This window comes from Heptranchias perlo, chromosome 9 (assembly GCF_035084215.1).
Source record: "Heptranchias perlo isolate sHepPer1 chromosome 9, sHepPer1.hap1, whole genome shotgun sequence".
In the NCBI taxonomy this organism is placed as follows: domain Eukaryota; kingdom Metazoa; phylum Chordata; class Chondrichthyes; order Hexanchiformes; family Hexanchidae; genus Heptranchias; species Heptranchias perlo.
Genome location: NC_090333.1, coordinates 60666401 through 60686701, shown reverse-complemented (window position 1 = coordinate 60686701; position 20301 = coordinate 60666401). Strand labels below are relative to the sequence as shown.

At 39.4% G+C, this 20301-nt stretch overlaps 1 protein-coding gene across 2 annotated transcripts in view; it reads left to right on the top strand.

The window, feature by feature from the left end:
- LOC137325470 (calmodulin-regulated spectrin-associated protein 2-like) overlaps positions 1-12727 on the top strand; it is a 156765-nt gene extending 144038 nt beyond the window's left edge. For both annotated transcript variants that reach the window (XM_067990616.1, XM_067990615.1), the window contains 2 exons: positions 2670-2788; positions 3608-12727. In XM_067990616.1, coding sequence (XP_067846717.1) covers positions 2670-2788; positions 3608-3913 — 425 coding nt within the window. In that variant the 3' untranslated portion in view covers positions 3914-12727. The remainder of the gene's footprint in view (positions 1-2669; positions 2789-3607) is intronic.
- Positions 12728-20301: the final 7574 nt, after the last annotated feature.

The window sequence follows — 20301 nt, the reverse complement described above, 5'->3', positions numbered from 1 at the left end:
AGTGAGTTCTTTGATGAAGTAACAGAAAGGGTTGATCTTGTGTATATGGACTTTCAAAAGGCATTTGTTAAAGTACCACAGAATAGACTTGTTAGCAAAATTAAAGCCCATGGGATTAAAGGGACAGTGGCAGCGTGGGTATAAAGTTGGCTAAGGGACAGAAAGCAGAGAGTAGTGATGAACGGTTGTTTCAGACTGGAGAGATCTATACAGTGGTGTTCCCCAGGGGTCTGTATTGGGACCACTGCTCTTTTTGGTATATATTAATAACCTGGACTTGGGTATAATTTCAAAGTTTGCAGATGACATGAATTTCGGAAATGTAGTAAACAATGTGGGGGATAGTAACAGACTTCAGGAGGACATACAGACTGGTGAAATGGGCAGACACATGGCAGATGAAATTTAATGCAGAGAAGTGTGAAGTGATTAATTTTGATAGGAAGAATGAGGAGAGGCAATATAAACTAAATAGTACAATTTTAATGGGAGTGCAGGAAGAGAAAGAACTGTGGGTGTATGTACACAAATCTTTCAATTTGGCAGGACAAGTTGAGAAGGCTATTTAAAAAAGCATATGTGATCCTTGGCTTTATTAATAGAGGCATAGAGAATAAATGCAAGGAAGTTATGCTAAACATTTATAAAACACTAGTTAGGCCTTAGCTGGAATATTGTGTTCAATTCTGGGCACCACACTTTAGGAAGGATGTCAAGGCCATAGAGAGGGTACAGAAGAGATTTACTAGAATGGTATCAGGGATGAGGGACTTCAGTTATGTGGAGAGACTGGAGAAGCTGGGGTTGTTCTCCTTAGAGCAGAGAAGGTTAAGGGGAGGTTTGATAGAGTGTTCAAAATCATGAATGGGTTTGATAGAGTAAATAAGGAGAAACTGTTTCCAGTGGCAGAAGTGTTGGTAACCAGAGGACAAAGATTTATGGTGATTGGCAAAAGAGCCAGATGCCACTTGGGGAAACTTTTTTTTAACGCAGCGAGTTGTAATGATCGGGAATGCACTGCCTGAAAGGATGGTGGAAGCAGATTCAGTAATAACTTTCAGAAGGGAATTGGATAAGTACTTGAAGGGAAAATATGTACAGGGCTATGGGGAAAGAGCAGGGGAGTGGGACTAATTAGATAGTTCTTTTTCAAAGAGCAGGCACAATGGGCTGAATGGCCTCCTTCTGTGCTGTATGCATAAACAGATTGATGGGGTGAATTTACGAATGGCTTCAATGCGTTTTATGTTCTATTTGAATTTCTGTATTAGACACTTTTACCTTTTTAGTCTCAGGAAAGTGATGCCAAATCAAGTTGTTGTTGCGTAATCTCATTATCTGGTTTTTCTGGTCTCCATGTAAACTGGAACAGAAATTGAAGACTTGCTGTTCCACACATGCATGCACATCGAGGTGCACGCAGTGGACAAGCCTGGGAATTTACTGCTTAGCTGGTTCTATAGGTCGGTCAGTTTGCACCACACTGATGCTATTTTCATCATCGTGCAAGCATGCTGACACATTGGACCAGCTCAACCTGTTTCACAGGTTGCAGAAGGGAACTGGTGTTCTGATGGCTGATTGTGAGATCCTCAAAAAGGTAGGTGTCCATTTCTGCTGCCTGTATGGAGGTCAGCTCGTTTATGTTTGCAAGTGGCACCAACCGTGCAACACCCTTGCATTGGCAATTGACCGCATTCTAGTGAGTGTCTAAACTTCTGCAGGATTTTTTTTGCCTTGAAATTCCTGGGGTTGGAAAGATAATAAGCCCGATTTCCAACCAAAGGACAGGAATATGAGGCTGAACCAGGTTCCACTGAGATTCTGCCCTATTTAGATGAAACCTTTAAATTCGGCTTAGGGGAGATTTGGCCAGCTGTTTCCCACATCGAGGGAGGATATTGAGGGGAGTTCCAAAATTCCTCCCTTGAAGCCCTTGAAAGGCCTCAATGGAACTTAGTTGAGAGCTAGTGCGAGTCCCTTTTTTTTTTAGGTCCTGAACCTTCACTGGAATAGGGTAATTGATCCTAGAGGGGAGTGGCAGTGGCTCCAATGGAAGCTGAAGATGGGAGGGAAAAAGGTGTCTTCAGTTCGGTTGGGCCTTTAGGGAGAGTACCTAAGTTGGAGTGGCAAGGCACTGCTCTGCCTTAAGATGGATTGAGTCAGGCCAGGGCGGGAGCTGCTGATGCACCCTTGGAGGAACCAACGGCCCACCCTGGCTATCCAAATAACCCTGTCCCCGGGATTTAGGAAAGGGGCTCTGGCCAGGAGCTAGGGTGAGGAGGGGGATCGGTCAGGGTTTCCACTCTGCTACACTTAAACTGGCGTTGCGTGCCCCCAGGAATCTCTGGGGACCCTTGTCTTTAGATTGGGCCATTTTAGTTTAAACTTAATGCTGTAACTTTCAGAGCTGACAGATATTTGTAAATGAACACTCAAATATTACATTTTCATTTTTGACATCCTGTATTTCTTCTGCCTTAAGTTATAATTTTCTATATGTAATTCATATGTAGTCATTGGATAATTGAAGTGAGGAGCTAAATGTAGCTTAGGCAGAAGTAATACTTGTTAGCATCATGCAGTAAAATTCATGAATTGATAAAAATAAAGGTTTTTGATGTGGTTCTTTTGGTGTATGTGTCTATAATTATTTATATATTTTGCAGGACCAAAGTTATATAAGGAACCCAGTGCAAAATCTAACAAGCATATAATTCAGAATGCAATCTCTCACTGCTGTCTGGCTGGAAAAGTCAATGAGAATCAGAAGAATAAAATACTTGCGGTAAGATCTGAATTCTTGATATCTATAGTGATGCTAAAACTAATCTTTATTTTAAAAACCAAAAGACTGCATTTATTTAATGGTATATAATTCAGTGCAACAAACTCCAAAACTGAACTGTCTGCCCTCATCAGTCGTGAAAAAGTTCTTTTAATTTAAAGCCTTCCCTTTTGCAGTGATCGCTGTAGGATTAAGTGTACGATGAATGGAGTGTGCTATATGCTGTTAGAGTTTGCCTTTGCCAGAATTTTTTTTTGTTAAATCAGATTTTTTTTTACAAAGTCTCCTCCTTAATTCCGATCATCTGTTAATTTTGAATTGAAGTTATGCAAAAAGCACCTCCTGTGCCTTTTTTAGTTAAATTGCTTATTTATATTACTGGATTTTTTTTTAGAGCAAACGACTTTGACTTAACAAATATTGGCTGCATTCACTCAGTTTAATATCTTTTATAAAATTGTTTACATTTTTGTATAATGCATTTACTATTAAGACATTGATTCATTGCTCGGATACAGTTTCATGCACCTGAGTGTAACCAAATACCTCAACTGAGGGGCCATTCTTCATGAGTGAGCCTAGACAGTATACCTACATGAGAGGCATCATAACTGTGTTCAGTTGTAGCACCCGTGTTGTCACACTGGCTGAGATCAACCAGCTACGCATAGTACAAGGACCATATCCATCTGTATGGATCGTTGGCTCTCTGTGACTCAGTTAGTTCAGTCATTGAAATATTTCTATAGTATATTCAAATGTGCTTTCAGTAGGTTAAAGGTGACCAAGTTATCACAGCTATATTTTGTGTATTTTTAGGAAATGGAGAATTCCGAAGCCAATAACTTTTTGATCCTTTTCCGAGATGCTGGTTGCCAATTCCGTTCACTCTACACCTACAGTCCAGAAACCGAAGAAATTATTAAGTTGGCAGGAATAGGGCCTAAAAACATCGTAAAGAAAATGATTGAGGGACTCTACAAGTACAACTCTGATCGCAAGCAGTTTAGTTGCATTCCTGCCAAATCTTTGTCTGCCTGTGTGGATGCAATTATCATCCACAGCCACCTGTGGCAGTATAAAAGACCCAACACCCCCAAAAAGCTCACTCCAACAAGGTCATAGTAAGGAGAGCCATCATGAAAACACTAATGGCATTAAACAATTGCACTTCATCATAACTGCCTGAAGAGAAAGGGTTTTCTAGTTGCCAAGAGCAATTCTCATGTTTGTAGGTTTGATAATATATCTAGTATGTACAACAATTGAAAACTGGACACCAAACTCTGTTTTCATTATGCACAACTGGAATGTATGTGTTAAGAGGCATTGAAGGACATCACTGTTGCAATTAGAGGTAAAATTATTAAGTGTGCAGTGATTTTAACCTGATCATGCTTGTAGTTTTCTATTTGCTAATTAATGTGACGTCGATACCATAACTCATTGTTTGGTACACTGGAGCATCGTTGATCTCAATGTTGCCTATCTAAACTAGCCAGTAATATTTTTGCCTTAGTCACATTTTATGTTTTTACAACTGTCATAAGGTTCTGTTTATGGTATATTTTAAAGGGTAGGTGTTTTATATGCATTCAATCTTCTTTTATATTCAGTGTTCCTCAGTATTAGCCATATCTGCATAAAGGGGCTGATGACGGCTGATTAGTCCGAAAGGGTGCTATGTTACAATGATTTACTCCAATACAAAGCTACTGGTCTGGTACCATTATTTTTCCAGAATATCTACTGGAAACAGATTTTGTACCAGTATTGACAATTAACCCAAATAATCCTTAGTTGGTCAGTGTTAGGAGTACAGCATCATTTGATGTGGTTAAGGTGTTTTTAAGCTGTCATGGTAAGAATTCTTAAAACCTTTGCTGGCAATTCCAGTGTTGCTGTTAAGTACACTACTGATGCATGCAACATTAGCCTCACGAGTGAATGGTATTTGCCTGTGATTTCTGCTGTTTTACTTGATGTCTTCTTAATAGGTACAGTGTATCTTGAACATCAAGAAAGGATATTGATAGTAATAGTGATGTATGAGCGATTGGACGTAGAGACCAAAATCTGACATCAGATCAGCCGTAGTGACGCTAGATTATGTATTAGGAAGTTGACTGAACGAAATTATGGACATGGCAAAGGAACAAGATTTTTAAAATAATTTTAAATCCATGGTTAGACTAGTGATCCACATGAGTCTATGTTGAACAGCTAGAGAAACATAATTCACATTCCATCTTTAGAGGAGTCATTCCATTTGTGAATAATAATGTGCAAGTTTATCTTGCCAAAATGCAATGCTCCTGCTTATTTTAATGTGTTGGAAAAATAAAGCCGTGTTCAAGACAATTTTAAGTAATACCTTTTGGTGTTCAACTGAATCAGAGGGCACACACTGGTGACCAGGTGCACAGCATTCTGAATTGCTACCTGCCAGTACTGACTAAAATAGTTTTTACATACAAAAACTGCTCCTTGAGAATATTGTAGAGAGTATTACTAGGATAATTAGCACTAGTATACAGTTTCCTTCTGTTTTTGCTGGATAATATGCTTTCCCATCCACCCCCCCCCACCCGATCATTCCTGAAAAACGCAGACTCTACTTGATTTTGACCAGTGACCAATAGTACACCAGATATCAAGCGCTCTCTTTTCTCCGCCCCCCCCCCACCAAAAATTCACACATTGCATTTGTGTAATAAAAACGTTATCTACATAATTTACCGCCCACCTTCCCTGCTTACAGAACATGTGCCCTACATGAGAATTTCGCTGTAGTTTAGGATTGCCACCAATCTCATTATGGAATCATTTTTTGAGCATGCTGTATAGACGTTTCTAAAAGTTAAACCATTCTGAAGCCTAGTTTTTAATGACTTTTCTTCCACTTTCTTTTATGCTTCAGGATATGGAGGTTTTGAGGGTTTTAATTAATTTTCATTATCAGCAAACCCATCTTCAGAATCCAAGCCATCATCCTGTCCTTGAACTGACTTACTCTGGCCACTTGCATTCTCTTTTTCCTTCTGTATTTCTCTCGTCCCCGCTCTCTTTCTCCCCAAGCCAATGTGCACTCTCTTAAATCTCTCATGCTGTTTCTCTACATCTGTCGCTGGTTTGAGATCTTGTTTTGTGTGTTTTTTTCTACCACAATGCATGCGGTCCCCTTCTCCCGCATGATGCTTGTTATCTTTCTCCCTTCTGTCTCTCTTTGTCCCCGTTCCTCCCCCTCCCCCCCCCCCATATGCTCACTGTCTCTCTCCCCTCCCCCTTTGTCACTTGCCGCCCCCCCCCCCAAATATTGTACGCGTCTCTGTCTCATTCCTCTGTCAATCGCTCTGTGTGTTTGACACATTCTCCCACTCGTCTGTTCTTTTGCAGTCTGGCTGTATTCACATTCTGACTCTGAAGTACAAGTGATGGCACCGTGCATGAGTTGTCTTTGTCATTGTCACACTCACGCCGGTGCTTGCTTGCACTGTTATTCTGCGTCCTGTGCTCATGTTGCATGTCATCTCTTTATGTATTTTGTGTGATGTCTTAGTCTCACGCTCTTTTGAGGCCTTGCAGTGCTGCTTGAACATGCCATGTTCTGCTCACTCTCTTGCATGAAAACTCTGCTATTCTTTCTGTAGCATATGTACTGCTCTGATGCTGCTACTATTTCTGTGTCGTAGGCTCCGTCGTTTGTGGTTTGTCTGCATCACTCCCACGTGCCAATGTTACCGCTTACATGTTGATGCAAAGTAGTTTCCAGTGCACACAGGCCCTAGTAGGTACCCTTGCACCTCTTGGGCTTTGCAGCAGCCCATTGGATCACCTGGAAACTGCTGTGCCATGTTATGCACATTCTGCCACATTTCAGTACATGTGCACAGTCTCCTGTGCTCACTCATTCAATTGCTTTTACTGTCTTGCTCAATCTTGGTTTCCACCCTTTGAAAGCTCGCTTTCTCTCTCATTCTCTCTCCTTTTCCTGTTTTATCTGCCATTCTGTCAAATTCTTCCTAGTTTTTATTTTTTTCTATGAATATCTTGACCAAATCCATTCCTTCTTGCACAGTAATACATGAAAAGACTTCTTTATATCAGGCTTACACCAAGGATTATTTTAGAATTAACAAAACTAAGTACCAAAATGGTACTAGTATGATAAAACCTCAGACTGACTATATGGTGGAGTTCAGTATCACCATTAGGTCACTTGGATTGTTCATATGATTTTGTTTGCACCTTTTTTTAAATTCCTGGAGTGCCAGCAGATCCAGGGAATTCCAACCCCATGGAATTCTGTACTCCTTGGCCAGCTCTTTTTTTCAGGTTTAAGTTCACTCTGTAATGCTGTAATTGCACCTATTGTTACAGTAATAAGGCCTTTGAGGTATCTGGAGTAGCATTATTACTGTAATATACTGTTATTAAAATGTACAGTTTTAAACTTTTAAATAAAAATAAGCCTTAGAAATCTTGCTTCTGCTCTTTCTGCTTTCTCTACTTCTGTGTTCTCATTTTCTTCTATATATTTGCTATTTTATTTTACATTGCCTATGTACTATATTTTAACATTTTTTTCCTTTTTTTGATAGTTTTCTGTACAGTCACCATCCTGTAGTATTCCACCTGAAACCCTATCAGTAAAATTGGGCATTGTTTCCAAAAGCTTTTTTATTTCAGTTAACCAGGAGACTGAACGTTAAAAGTTTGAATTGGTCGCTCTAGGTCAAAGATTGGTTTTCTTTCAAAAGTTCAAAGCACCCAAAAGGCCAACAAGGTAACTTATTGGTAGGCCCAGGAGAGCTGGGTGCTGTTAAAGCAAGGTACTTGATCATCAGCCTGTGACAGGTTACTTCTAAAGTGAAATATTACTTGGTAGCCACGCCAGCAGCAGAAAGAAGAGGCGCATGGAGAGAACAATTGAAATTTTTAATTCATGTTCAGCGTGATTAGACCAACATTTTGCAATGCTGTGATGACACTCACACAGTACTGCAGGTTCAGCAGTTCTTCAGTGTTTGAACTTCCGGCTGACTGCAGAGGCTTCCATTTCTGACATTTTTGGCTGTTTTTGTTTTGCTGCATTTATAATCTGCAGCACAAGGGAAGAAACTGACAGGTTTTCATAAAACCCTGACCGAACCCCTGCCTATCTACCTGCATCACATCTTTGCCTGATGAAAGGCAGTGATTTCCTTAGTGGCAGCAGCAGCAGTAGGTAGAGGTGGGGTTAGGTGGACCGCACAGAGTTTTAGAGCTATTGTCCAGTACAACCTAGGGAATTTTACCTATTTAAATATACACTCAATAAACAGCATCTGACTGACTTGACTAGTTTCTTCAGGGGTTCATGTGTTTTAATCTTTAAAGTATGTATGCATTGCTGTCCAAGAACTGACATTTCACAAGGACAATGGGGAGGGGAACAGTAATAAGATAAAGCTATCACCATATTTATGTCATCTCAGTAAAATTAAAGATGGTGATGGAACTGTATCTGCCATAGCTTTCCTTTGAAATATTTTGATCACTTTTTAAAATGTGATCATAGCATAGAGTGGATTTAAATGAAGACTACCATTTCAGAACTGACCACGAAACATTTTTGGAAATTTATGTTGACCTTGCTTTTTCATCATATTTGCTACCATGCCTCTCGGCCTTAGATGTGTTGAAAGGGTGGAATTCAAGTCGGCGCTTAAGAGTCATGGACTTGGTCTTCTGTAGAGCTAGCAAATCATTTGATTTTTGCTGGTTTGGGTGACTTGTGTGCATTTGCTTTTCCCAATGGAGCCGTTTTAATGTTGGGCGTCTCGATTAAATCAAGACTGTTGGAAGGTACGATTGTTACTTTGTACCCGACACTCCCCAAATTTAGTAAACTAGAAATTTCTGCCGCAAAATGAAGGCAATTGTTTTTCCTTTGTTTGCCCATGTCCAAATCTTTCATGTCCATATTCATGGATTACTGTGTAGTTATGGAAGACAAGACACACAGCTTCTATGGTCATTTAAAATGCTCTCTTTGGAGATTTCCTATGACCATCTAGTTGCTAATTTCTTTGCTACAGTTGCTTATGCTTTTTGTCCTTATGCTGTACGTTGAACTAGTGTTTTATCTGCAAACACTTTGGTCATTGTGTTTTGGCAGTGCGCACAACCCACATTCCAGCCGTCCTCCCTGAGCCTCATCACAAGTTTGGGTAGGTTTGCACTAGTTTGGGGGGAGGGGGAAGATGTGGTTGTCAAAATCTGTTTGTGTTTTTGTGTTTGTACCAAGTGTAGAAGAAAATAATTATATCCATCCAGTTAAGGAAACTTTGCATATTTCTCCCTTTTGTCCCACATTCAGCCTAATTAACTATATATGTAAAAGGGAGCAGAGAACAAGTCTTCGGATTTTTTTTTCAAATCCAGCTCAGTTGTACTAGAAACTGCTGAACTAATTGTTTAATATTTGGCTTTCCTCTTGGCTGTTTGGGTGTGCCTGACATTGCATTGATTTGTGTTCTTCCCAACATATGAGTAGCATTTAGAACAGAATGAGTTCTAAATGAAGATTTTACTTTAATGTAGGAAATGTTTAAAATGTCGTATTGCTAAACACCCAAGAGGGCTGCAGTGTACTAATCTGAATGTTAGATATCATCTACATTGCAGCATCAATAAAAATAATTAGGCAAAATATGTAATTTTGATTATTCAGTAACTGATATGAGGCTTTAAGTTTATCTTTTGTATATAGGGTAATATATTCTACAAACTTGCATGATGATGGGAACAGAAAACCTGTTGCTGTTCCTTGATAGTTATGTTCTGAAGTGTATGACAGGACACCACTAGCTTCTATGTAATCCAGAAATGCTGCCCTGTTGTCCAGCAGTAAGGAAAGTGCTTACGGTGAAAAATATTGATTCACTATCTCAGATAATGAAGTCATTGTCGACCAAAATTTAGTCTCAAAGTGGCGTGAAGCATTGAAAAATTTCAACTGCATGTATTCAATGTGTCTGATTATCGTGCTGCCACCGCGATTGCAACAGGGAGAAAGGGGAACCCCTACTTTCATGCTTTCCAGATACAGAGTGATCTGAGATTAAGTGATTGTGTTGTTTTCCACCCCCCCCTCTCTATATTTGACCTTTTGCCCTAATGTGGTCTACTTGTTTGACAGTTAAAATGCTATACCTGCTGGACAAAGGATGAACATTGCTTCAGCATCTTACCAGCTGGTCGTTTCACTTTTGTTTGCCCAAGGCCTCAGGCTTCAGATCCCCCTCGTTATCATGAAACTAAAGTCAAAAGCTCTTTTTTTAATATTTAAATATAATTTATGCAATCATATCTATGTATAATTTTGTCAACTGTATATGCAAAATTCTAGACATGGACCTCAACATATTTAGTAACTGAGACTTGTTTACTCTTACTATTGGGAAATTACAATGGCTGACATTTTGTAATACTTGTTTGCATGTTACAGACAATAAGGTTACATGTAATGCACAATTATAAACTGTATGTAATGATTTGTATAGATGAACATGTACATAAAACCAATATTCGGAGCTTGCTTTGTCAGCCACATTTTACTGATTAGACACACTGCCCCAAACTTACCAAAATACTCCTGGTAACAGTTTTTAATAGAATCTGCAGTTCCATTAATGAAGAGATTTGATTAAAATCTTCAATGGAAATTGGAATTTGTTTTTAATATTTGCATTATCCAAATAATGGAATACATAATTTAGTTATGCAAAAAGGCAGGTTACAGTATCTGAAATCATTTCTGTTCCTTCATTTTTTTACTTCCATCTGCCCCTTGGGTCTCTTCCACCCTGCATCTTTCCCTGCTTGGAGAAGGAGGAATTGCGAGTGATTTGGTCTTGGGTCTCTGTGCCAGTATTGTTCTGTGACTGGGTGCTGGGAGGTATCCAGGAGCAGTTGAAGACCAGGTTGACTACTATCCAACTTGACCGACCAACCGTCCTGCCTGTGCCTCTTCATTCGGTGTATTAGTTAACATCATTGGTTCTTTGTGGGTACCCAAGATGACCCACTCCATGACAGGGTGTTAGTACATCAATGTGATATGTGCCACCAGACTGCCTGTATAATTTTTCCTATTGTCAAATAAATTAGTATATGTAGTATTCCCCTATTAAAGTTACATTTACTTAAAAATGCAGGTATCATAATCAAAATGCTGTAAATAAGGAATTTTTGGAACAAGGAGTTGTAAAGGGGGCAGGCCTTTGTATTAATGCTGCTACTGCTGCCGTTTCCACATGTTTGATACAGTGTACTTGGATAATGCATGTGCATTGTTTTTAAAAAGCAGAATGGGTCACTTTAATTTAATACCATTGTTAAATAATTGTTTTTATGAATTGAGAATCATGGGGGGTGGGGGGGGGGGCGGCGGGACAGGAGGAATGTGTCCAAGTCTTGGAGTCACTTGTACCTTTTTGTTCGGTTCTAATCGTAATTGGCAAAGCTCACTTGGGGATAGCATAGTTTTCTATCCCATCACAAACACTGGTGCTTTCATCAGGGGTATATTTATAGACTATGTGGTATATATTTGTTTCTCCAACTAAATTATTGTTGGCAGTCACAACAGTTGCTGAAACCATTTGGTTTCTTTGTTTTTGGGGTTTCATGTAGGTTGGCTGTTACAATCATAGTTTTGGCTGTTTCAAGCCAGAATTGACTTTAATTTTTATTAAAAGCCACTGTTGCTAAATGTACAGTGTGTTGTATGTTCAAACTTGATAATCTGTCCACTTTAGTGGAGCTCTGCTTCCATTTATCAGATGCTGTGCTGTCTAATTCTGTCATGCAATCATTTATTTAGCTAGTTACTAGTACTGTGGAATATTTTTCTTTGAATAAAGTAGATAAAGCATGACATCTTGAAGATTATTATTTTGTCTTGATTGGGGAACATAAGTTATGAATGTGGAAGATCTGTAAATGATTCTGAAGAGTAAGCTTTAGCCATCTGTTCTCCTTATTCTCTCTTTAGATATGCTCAATGTTAAATGAATATTTTAATGTATAGTCCCCCAGATAAGTTTCATTTTATTTTAATGCTGCCACATGAGCCTGTGAGAATCCTGAACCCATACCATTCTCCCTTCTATATTTAAGACCCAAATTGTACTGCTCCCCATTTGTCGATTTATTCTGCTAAATAATTTGATATGTCTATCGAATATATGTAAAAGTGATTTGTAGGGTATAAATTTAGAATTTTAAATTTGAACATTGTTTTAGGAACCTGTTATTTCTTGGGCTTTAAAATCTTGATAAATAAAATGGTAACAGCCAGTGCTTTCCTCTGTCGTAGGAATAAGGCCAAGTGATGCAGAAATTGGCTTAGCAATGATAGCAACATATTGTAATTTCAGTTCAGCAACATGCTTCATTAGAGACTTGGACTGGAACAAGTCTTTTAGATTCTCCACTGGAAGAAAAGTCCAGCAAGACAAATTCTTCAAAAGAAATGCGTTTTAGAGTGTAAAAATAGAACAGCCTACACTCTACTGTCTTTGTGCGGAATCTATCATTTGCTATTTTCAGCAAAGTAATTTTTTTTTAAAAAAGCAACATGAATAATGTGGAAATTAGTGTGGCAGACATTTGGCGTCCAAATGTGTAATTTCTGCAATGCTTGATTGGTGACTGAACAAAGTCACTGATCCCTGGACAAGGCTGTAAGAAATACATTATGGTGAAGCAACAGTGAATTGACTACCAATATTTTCAGCTACCCATTCTGGACACACCAATACAAGTAGCCTTCAAAATACAAAGATAATTGTGTATCAGTGAAAGATGTCTATCTCTTGAAAGCAACAGCTGTGAACCATATAAATGCAATGTATTTAATGAAAATATACTGTTCTATGATCTATGTTTGGCAGAGCCAATTTCATCTTAAATTTTTTTATTTGTATATAAACAATATTTGCGGCTTCAAGTGTTGCCTCACAGTTATCATGGACTAATCTTGTTGAAATGATTAAAGCTTTATTTCCACCCTTTCAGTTATATCTGATCAAAATGACCTCCCAAATCCTTCCAATGCATTAACATTGTAATTGAATGTCAATTAATGGCAGATAGTGTTCAAAGTCTGGGTTTTTTAATAGTATTTACATAGACATATACTGTATTATCAACCTGTAATTGACAAACAGCACAACTTTATAAATGGTGACTGCATAATCCTGTGCTGTGGTGGAAGGGATTCTCAAGTAAGAGCACCAATTTTTCCATGAGACAGGAAAAGGGGTGAGGGAATCACAAGCTCTTGATCAGTTCAGATGAGGAAGCTCCATCAGTGCATATTATCTTTACTCAGAATACCTATCCTACCATCTTTCTTAAATGAGTTTAGTGTCTTGGCCTGAACCACTCTTCCTGCCAAACAGTTCTAGTTATTGATCATCCTGTAAGTAAGGAAATGCTTCCTGACATTTGTCTTAAATTTGCCTTTCACAACCCTGAACCTGTGCCTTTTGTCCTACTACCCTGGCATATCTTAAAGTATTGTTTCAGGTTTACTTTTACTGTCCCGTTAAGTATTTATATACCTCCTATAAGGTCTCTTACGAGCCATCTCTTTGAGGATGAAGAGCCGTGACTTACCAAGTTGTTCTTCATATCTCTTTTCTCTGACACTGTCAGAGCCTCTCTGTTGTTCATTTGACACTCAAAGATTTCCAGTGTTCCTCCATAGATTGTGTAGGTATTCTGGGATACAGTTCATCCATTTACAGGATTTATCGGTTTTTCAGCCCCTATAGCCTATCTAGAACCTCAAAATCCCAGAGTGCACATGATATGTGTTTGGTGTTGGGGCTATAAATACAGATATAAATCATTGCTATAAGTCTTCCTGAACATTAGTTTCTTCTCTTGAGTCATAAAAGAAAGACATGACTAGTCCCTCTAGTAATAAATCCAGCAACACACCAGTAAGGATTCCAGTGTGCACTGCATGACTTTTTTTTAATAGCACTGTACCCTTTATTGATGCAAAGTTTCAATGTCACTTATTTTTGTCTTGTTTATCATGCCTTTTGGGTTCCAAAAATGCTGCTAGTCTGTAAAGCATGAAACTGCAGAATATTTGGAGAACCTGGAAAATCCTAATAATTAAGACAAAATGAAAGTCAATGAAAATATACCTGGAGTTGTAAGCCTTGCTGAATTGATAACCCATCATTCTCCTGTAGAATTATCATTGGCATTTTGCCTATGATGCAGAAAAAGCCTGTTTTTTGTAATTTATTTCACAAAAAATTATACTTAACACTGCAATGCTGATACTGAGGAGAGGTGGATCTAAGACTGTTTGCACTAATAATTTTAAAACTGAGATTGATAGATTTTTGCTAGCCAAGGATATTAAGGGATGTGGATGGAGTTAGGATACAAATTGTCCATGATCTCATTGAATGGCGGAACAAGCTCGAGGGGCTTACTCCTGTTACTATATTACTAACATGGGAATATTTTCATGGGAGGAAAATTGTTTAAACGGCTACATGTGTTACTTATTACATGAACTGTAAGATATGTTGATGGGGTTAGATGAAGTAGGGAGGGAGGGGGCTCGTGTGGTGCATAAACACCAGCATGGACCTGTTGGGCCGAATGGCCTGTTTTTGTGCTGTACGTTCTATGTAAAAAGAGATTTGAGTGAAGTTCACCTTTGCCAATATTTGTCATGTATTATTCGCTTCTAAGTATAAACTGCAATCTCCATAATGTTCTTCACTGGTAGATTGATTCATAATTAACACAGGAACTGTGTATTATATAGTCTGGAACACAGATTAAAAATATTATAGCAACCATGAGATGATTGTAGAAGTGTAAAAGAAGCTGCCATTAAGGCTGAAAAATGCACTGTCAAATCGGAAATTGTATTGAATTCCTTCTAATTTCAAGGTTAGTACTGAACCCATATCTGATCCTTGGTTTAGCACTTTATCTCCTTATGTCCTTGAAAATATTGGCCATTGTCATTTATGTGCTGCAGTTAACTTGATACAGTGCCATCATACTAATGGTTCCTGCTGCTGTTGCCTTTCTGGTGTCTGGCTGCACATCTGTTGTGGTAGCAAGGTAACATCCTGAGTGGGTATGAATGGGAAAAGGCAAACCCTTTAGCAGCTATTTTCATGTTGTCAGTATTTAAGCACTGCAATAAAATAACACAATGAAACAGCACTCCGGCTTCTCGTAATAAGTTTTTATTTTGCGTTTTTAAAAAGAAAAACCCACAGATAACTTACATATTGCTTAGAATGTAATTACTGATTTTTAAAAAAAATATTTAGTTTTGATCAGCTAAGGAAACCCTTCGCAAAATCTAAGTCTCCCTTCAAGCTATTTGCAAATCTACAACCTCCTGTAAGGTTTCTGTTAATGCAATATGGAGTGTGTATAATCACCCTATAGTAACATATCCCATTTACGGAAATCTTAAGTACAGATTGACAGTCAAGGCTTAGGAACCTCCAAGTGTATACAGAAGTATTGCTGGAGTTTAACCAGCTAAAACTCCAAGGCTTACCAGTAGAAAGCATTGGTAAATTTTTTGCTATTTATCCAGCTATAAATAGGACCTCCTTACCCTTTGGGGCAATGGCTCATAGGGTTATCTGGAGCTGAGTGAGAAAGAATTCCTCCCTCCCCCCCACAATAGGTCTATCCATCCAGGTCCCATTAGTGAGCTAGTCTGGCTCGTGAATCAGTAACAGTATCTTGGAGTGATGTGGACATACCTAATTCATGTATTGGATTATTGAGTTTACCAAGGAAAGTACGTAATTATACTATGCCCGAATTTCCTTGCTCTTTTACGCCAGTCTATCAATCCCTGCAACCGAACACATCTTGGCTAATTTATAATGCCTCTGTTCCCAGGTTCAAGAGCCATACACGCAAATTTCCTGTAATTACGCTAGTTCAAAACAGGTAAAAAATTAAGCCCAGAATTTTAAGCACAGCAGGAAGGAGTCACTTTTTTAGTGTGTGATTGAGCTTTTTTTGAGTGATTTTAATATTTATCCTCACTGAGACCTGCATTGTATTTTCTGTTTCTTTGAATGGATTTTTATGGCATCAGTATAAATCACTTCAAAAATGGAAAAGATTCCATGATTGCAAGCTATGCCTAATGTGCATGAATGATAGACGGCTTGAAACTTTGATTTTCATACTTAAAGAAGGAGTATATGGTGTGAGTTTGGCGCGTCCCTCAGGCCCCAATTGTTCACATGGATTTCCGCTTGTTTATTCCCATTTTTACGCTTCAGCATGTTAATGAGATTGGCAGGAAGTTTGGCTGTAAATATCCATCGGCAAAATTGGCACATGAATGGGCATAATTTTGGGTGTAACTTATCGATTTTGCCCCCACAGGAAATTCCAGTGTTAGAATATTGTAACACTCTGCAACCCAATTGTTACTGGATCTACTCACATTTAAGACTAGAAATTAGGACCACTGCTCTTATTGATATATATTAATGACCTGGACTTGCGTATAGAAGGTATAATTTCAAAGTTTGCAGATGATACGAAACTCGGAACAGTAGTAAACAATGTGGAGGACGTAGACAGACTGGTGAAATGGGCAGACACATGGCAGATGAAGTTTAACGTAGAGAAGTGTGAAGTGATGCGTTTTGGTAGGAAGAATGAGGAGAGGCAATATAAACTAAATGGTACAATTTTAAAGAGGGTGCAGGAACAGAGAGACCTGGGGGTGCACATCCACAAATCTTTGAAGGTAGCAGGACAAGTTGAGAAGGCTGTTTTTAAAAAAAAAAAATGCATATGGGATCTTTGGCTTTATTAATAGAGGCATAGAGTACAAAAGCAAGGAAGTTATGCTAAACCTTCATAAAACACTGGTTAGGCCTCAGCTGGAGAATCGTGTTCAATTCAGGGCACCACACTTTAGGAAAGATGTCAAGGTCGTTGAGAGGGTGCAGAAGAGATTTACCAAAATGGTGCCACGGATGAATGACTTCAGTTACGTGGAGAGACTGGAGAAGCTGGGGTTGTTCTCCTTAGAGCAGAGAAGGTTAAGGGGAGATTTGATAGAGGTGTTCAAAATCACGAATGGTTTGACAGAGTATAACAACAAGGATCATTTTCCAATCCTCACTAGTTACAGGGGAGGTACCGTAGGACTGGAAGACTGCTAATGTAGTACCGTTGTTTAAAAAGGGTACGAGGGAAAGGCCGAACAACTATAGGCCGGTCAGTCTTACCTCGGTGGTGGGCAAACTATTAGAATCAATACTGAGCGATAGGATAAACTGTTACTTGGAAAGGCATGGTTTAATCAGGGATAGTCAGCATGGATTTGTTCAGGGAAGGTCATGCCTTACAAATCTGATTGAATTCTTTGAGGACGTGACAAGGAGGATTGATGAGGGTAGTGCAGTGGGTGTTGTCTACATGGATTTTAGTAAGGCATTTGACAAAGTCCCACATGGCAGACTGGTCAGAAAGGTAAAAGCCCATGGGATACAGGGAAATGTGGCGAATTGGATCCAAAATTGGCTCAGTAACAGAAAACAAAGGGTAAAAGTCGATGGATGTCTTTGCGAATGGAAATCCGTTTCCAGTGGTGTGCCACAGGGCTCAGTGTTGGGTCCCTTGCTGTTTGTGGTATATATTGATTTGGACTTGAATGTAGGGGGCATGATTGGCAAATTTGCAAACGACACAAAAATTGGCCATGCAGTTGATAGTGAAGAGGATAGCTGTAGACTCCAAGAAGATATCAATGGGTTGGTAGCGTGGGCGGAAAAGTGGCAAATGGAGTTCAACCCGGAGAAGTGTGAGGTAATGCACTTAGGGAGGGCAAACGCAGTAAAAGGGAATACGCAGTAAACGGGAATATATTGAGAGGGGTGGAGGAAGTGAGAGACCTTGGAGTGCATATGCACAGGTCCCTGAAGGTGGCAGTACAGGTAGATAAGATTGTGAAGAAGGCATACGGAATGCTCTCCGTTATTAGCCAAGGTATAGAATACAAAAGATGTAATGATGGAACTGTTTAAAACGCTGGTAAGGCCACAGCTGGAGTATTGTGCGCAGTTCTGGTCACCACATTACAGGAAGGACATAATTGCTCTGGAGAGAGTGCAGAGAAGATTTACAAGAATGTTGCCAGGGCTTGAAAATTGCAGATACAAGGAGACATTGGATAGGCTGGGGTTGTTTTCCTTGGAGCAGAGGAGGCTGAGGGGTGACTTGATTGAGGTGTACAAAATTGAGGGGCCCAGATAGAGTAGACAGGAAGTACCTGTTCCCCCTAGCGGAGGGTTCAAGAACTAGAGGACATAGATTTAAGCTGATTGGCAGAAGGATTAGAAGGGACATGAGGAAAAAAATTTTTACCCAGAGGGTGGTGGGTGTATGGAATTTGCTGCCCGAATTGGTGGCAGAGGCAGGGACCCTCAACTCTTTTAAAGAGTACCTGGACCTGCACCTAAAATGCTGTGAGCTGCAGGGCTACGGGATCGGGTGCTGGAAGGTGGGATTAGAATGGGCACCTGGTTGTTCTTTGAGTTGGCGCGGACACGATGGCCCAAATGGCCCCTTTCTGTGCTGTATCTTTTCTATGGTTCTAACAAGGAGAAACTGTTTCCAGTGGCAGACGGGTCGGTAACCAGAGGACACAGATTTAAGGTGATCGGCAAAAAAGTCAGAGGCGACATGAGGAAACTTTTTTTTTTACACAGAGAGTTGTAATGGTCTGGAATGCACTGCCTGAAAGGGTGGTGGAAGCAGAGTCAATAGCAACTTTCAAAAGGGAATTGAATAAATACTTGAAGGGGAAAAAAGTTACAGGGCTATTGGGGAAAGAGCAGGGGAATGTGACAAATTGGATAGCTCCATTAAAGAGCCGGCACAGGCACGATGAGCCAAATGGCCGCCTCCTATGCTGTACCTGCTATGATAAATATATCTCCTTGTTTGGGGATAAAACTGGTGAGGGGGGGGGGGGCGGAGGAGGCTCTCTTACTTGCAAGTCATACCTTCATTCTCTCCGGTTTTCATCCTGGTTGGTTTTCCTTTTTAGCAAAGCAATTTCATCAGTTGACTCAGCAGCAGCAGCACCATACCAATGCATTCCTATTGGTTACTGCTCCACTCCATTCCTTCAGGAACTTTTTCATTTAATGGCAACTTTCCTTACTTCAGAGCAAACTCCCACTACTGATTTAAAACTGGAGACAGCCCAGCAGGATAAATTTAGGGAGAAAATATTTAAAATCAACGGTGGAAACCAGTCCTGAATTTGATAAGGGACATTAATTATTACAGCACTACAGCAGCAGAGAAACAGTGGAAAGAAATGTGCCGGTTGACATGAGACAAAACAAAGAAATATATTTGTGGAAACCAACCTACATGAAGGTGAGAATTTTGGTTGATAAAAGCTTTATAATGTTGATCCTTATGTTATTTGAGTCTTGTTTCAGTTCTTTTGATTGGAGTTTTGAATATATACAATATCTGCTCATAGTATAGATCGATAACACAGATAGGGAGATGTTCTTGACAGGAATTATTGTTTATTAGCAAGTTTATTATTTCCTGGCCGGCCTCCCATCTTCCACCCTCCATAAACTTCAGCTCATCTTAAACTATGCTGCCCGTATCCTAACTCACCCCTATGCTCGCTGAACTACATTTCTCATTGACCAGCAACGCACCGAATTTAAAATTCTCATCCTTGTGTTCAAATTGATCCATAGCCTCACCCTATCCTATCTCTCTAATCTCCTCCAGCCCTACAATCCTCCAAAATCTCTGCGTTCCATCAATTCTGGTCTCTTGTGCAGCCCCAATTTCCTTCGTTCCACCAGTGGCGGCTGTGCTTTCAGCTGCCTAGGCCCTAAGCTCTAGAATTCCCTACCTAAACCTCTCGACCTCTGTTCTTTTATGAAGCTCCTTAAAACCTACCTTGTCACCTGCCCTAATATCTCTTTATGTGGCTCGGTGTCAAATTTTGTCTGGTAACGCTTCTGTGGAATACCTTGGGATGTTTTACTATGTTAAAGGCACTATCATAAATGCAAGTAGTTGTTGTTGAATTATGTAGGCCTGCCTCATTTGTGCAATAAAAATTATCACCAAATATTGTTCATTTTTTTTCATATTGTAATCTTCAATTTTTTTCTTTTTTTGGGGGGGGGGGGGTGAAAGAAAGAGAGAGGAAGGTGGAGGGAGATAATACCTTTAATCTCCTGCTAGGGTTTGGTTTTAGACCAGGGAGTCCATTTTTGAACGGTGTGTCCAGAAGTTTCTAAAATAAAAACTGGACACCTGCTGTCTGATTTTTTTAAAACAATTTTACAACACCAAGTTATAGTCCAGCAATTTTATTTTAAATTCACAAGCTTGTGAATTTAAAATAAAATTGCTGGACTATAACTTGGTGTTGTAAAATTGTT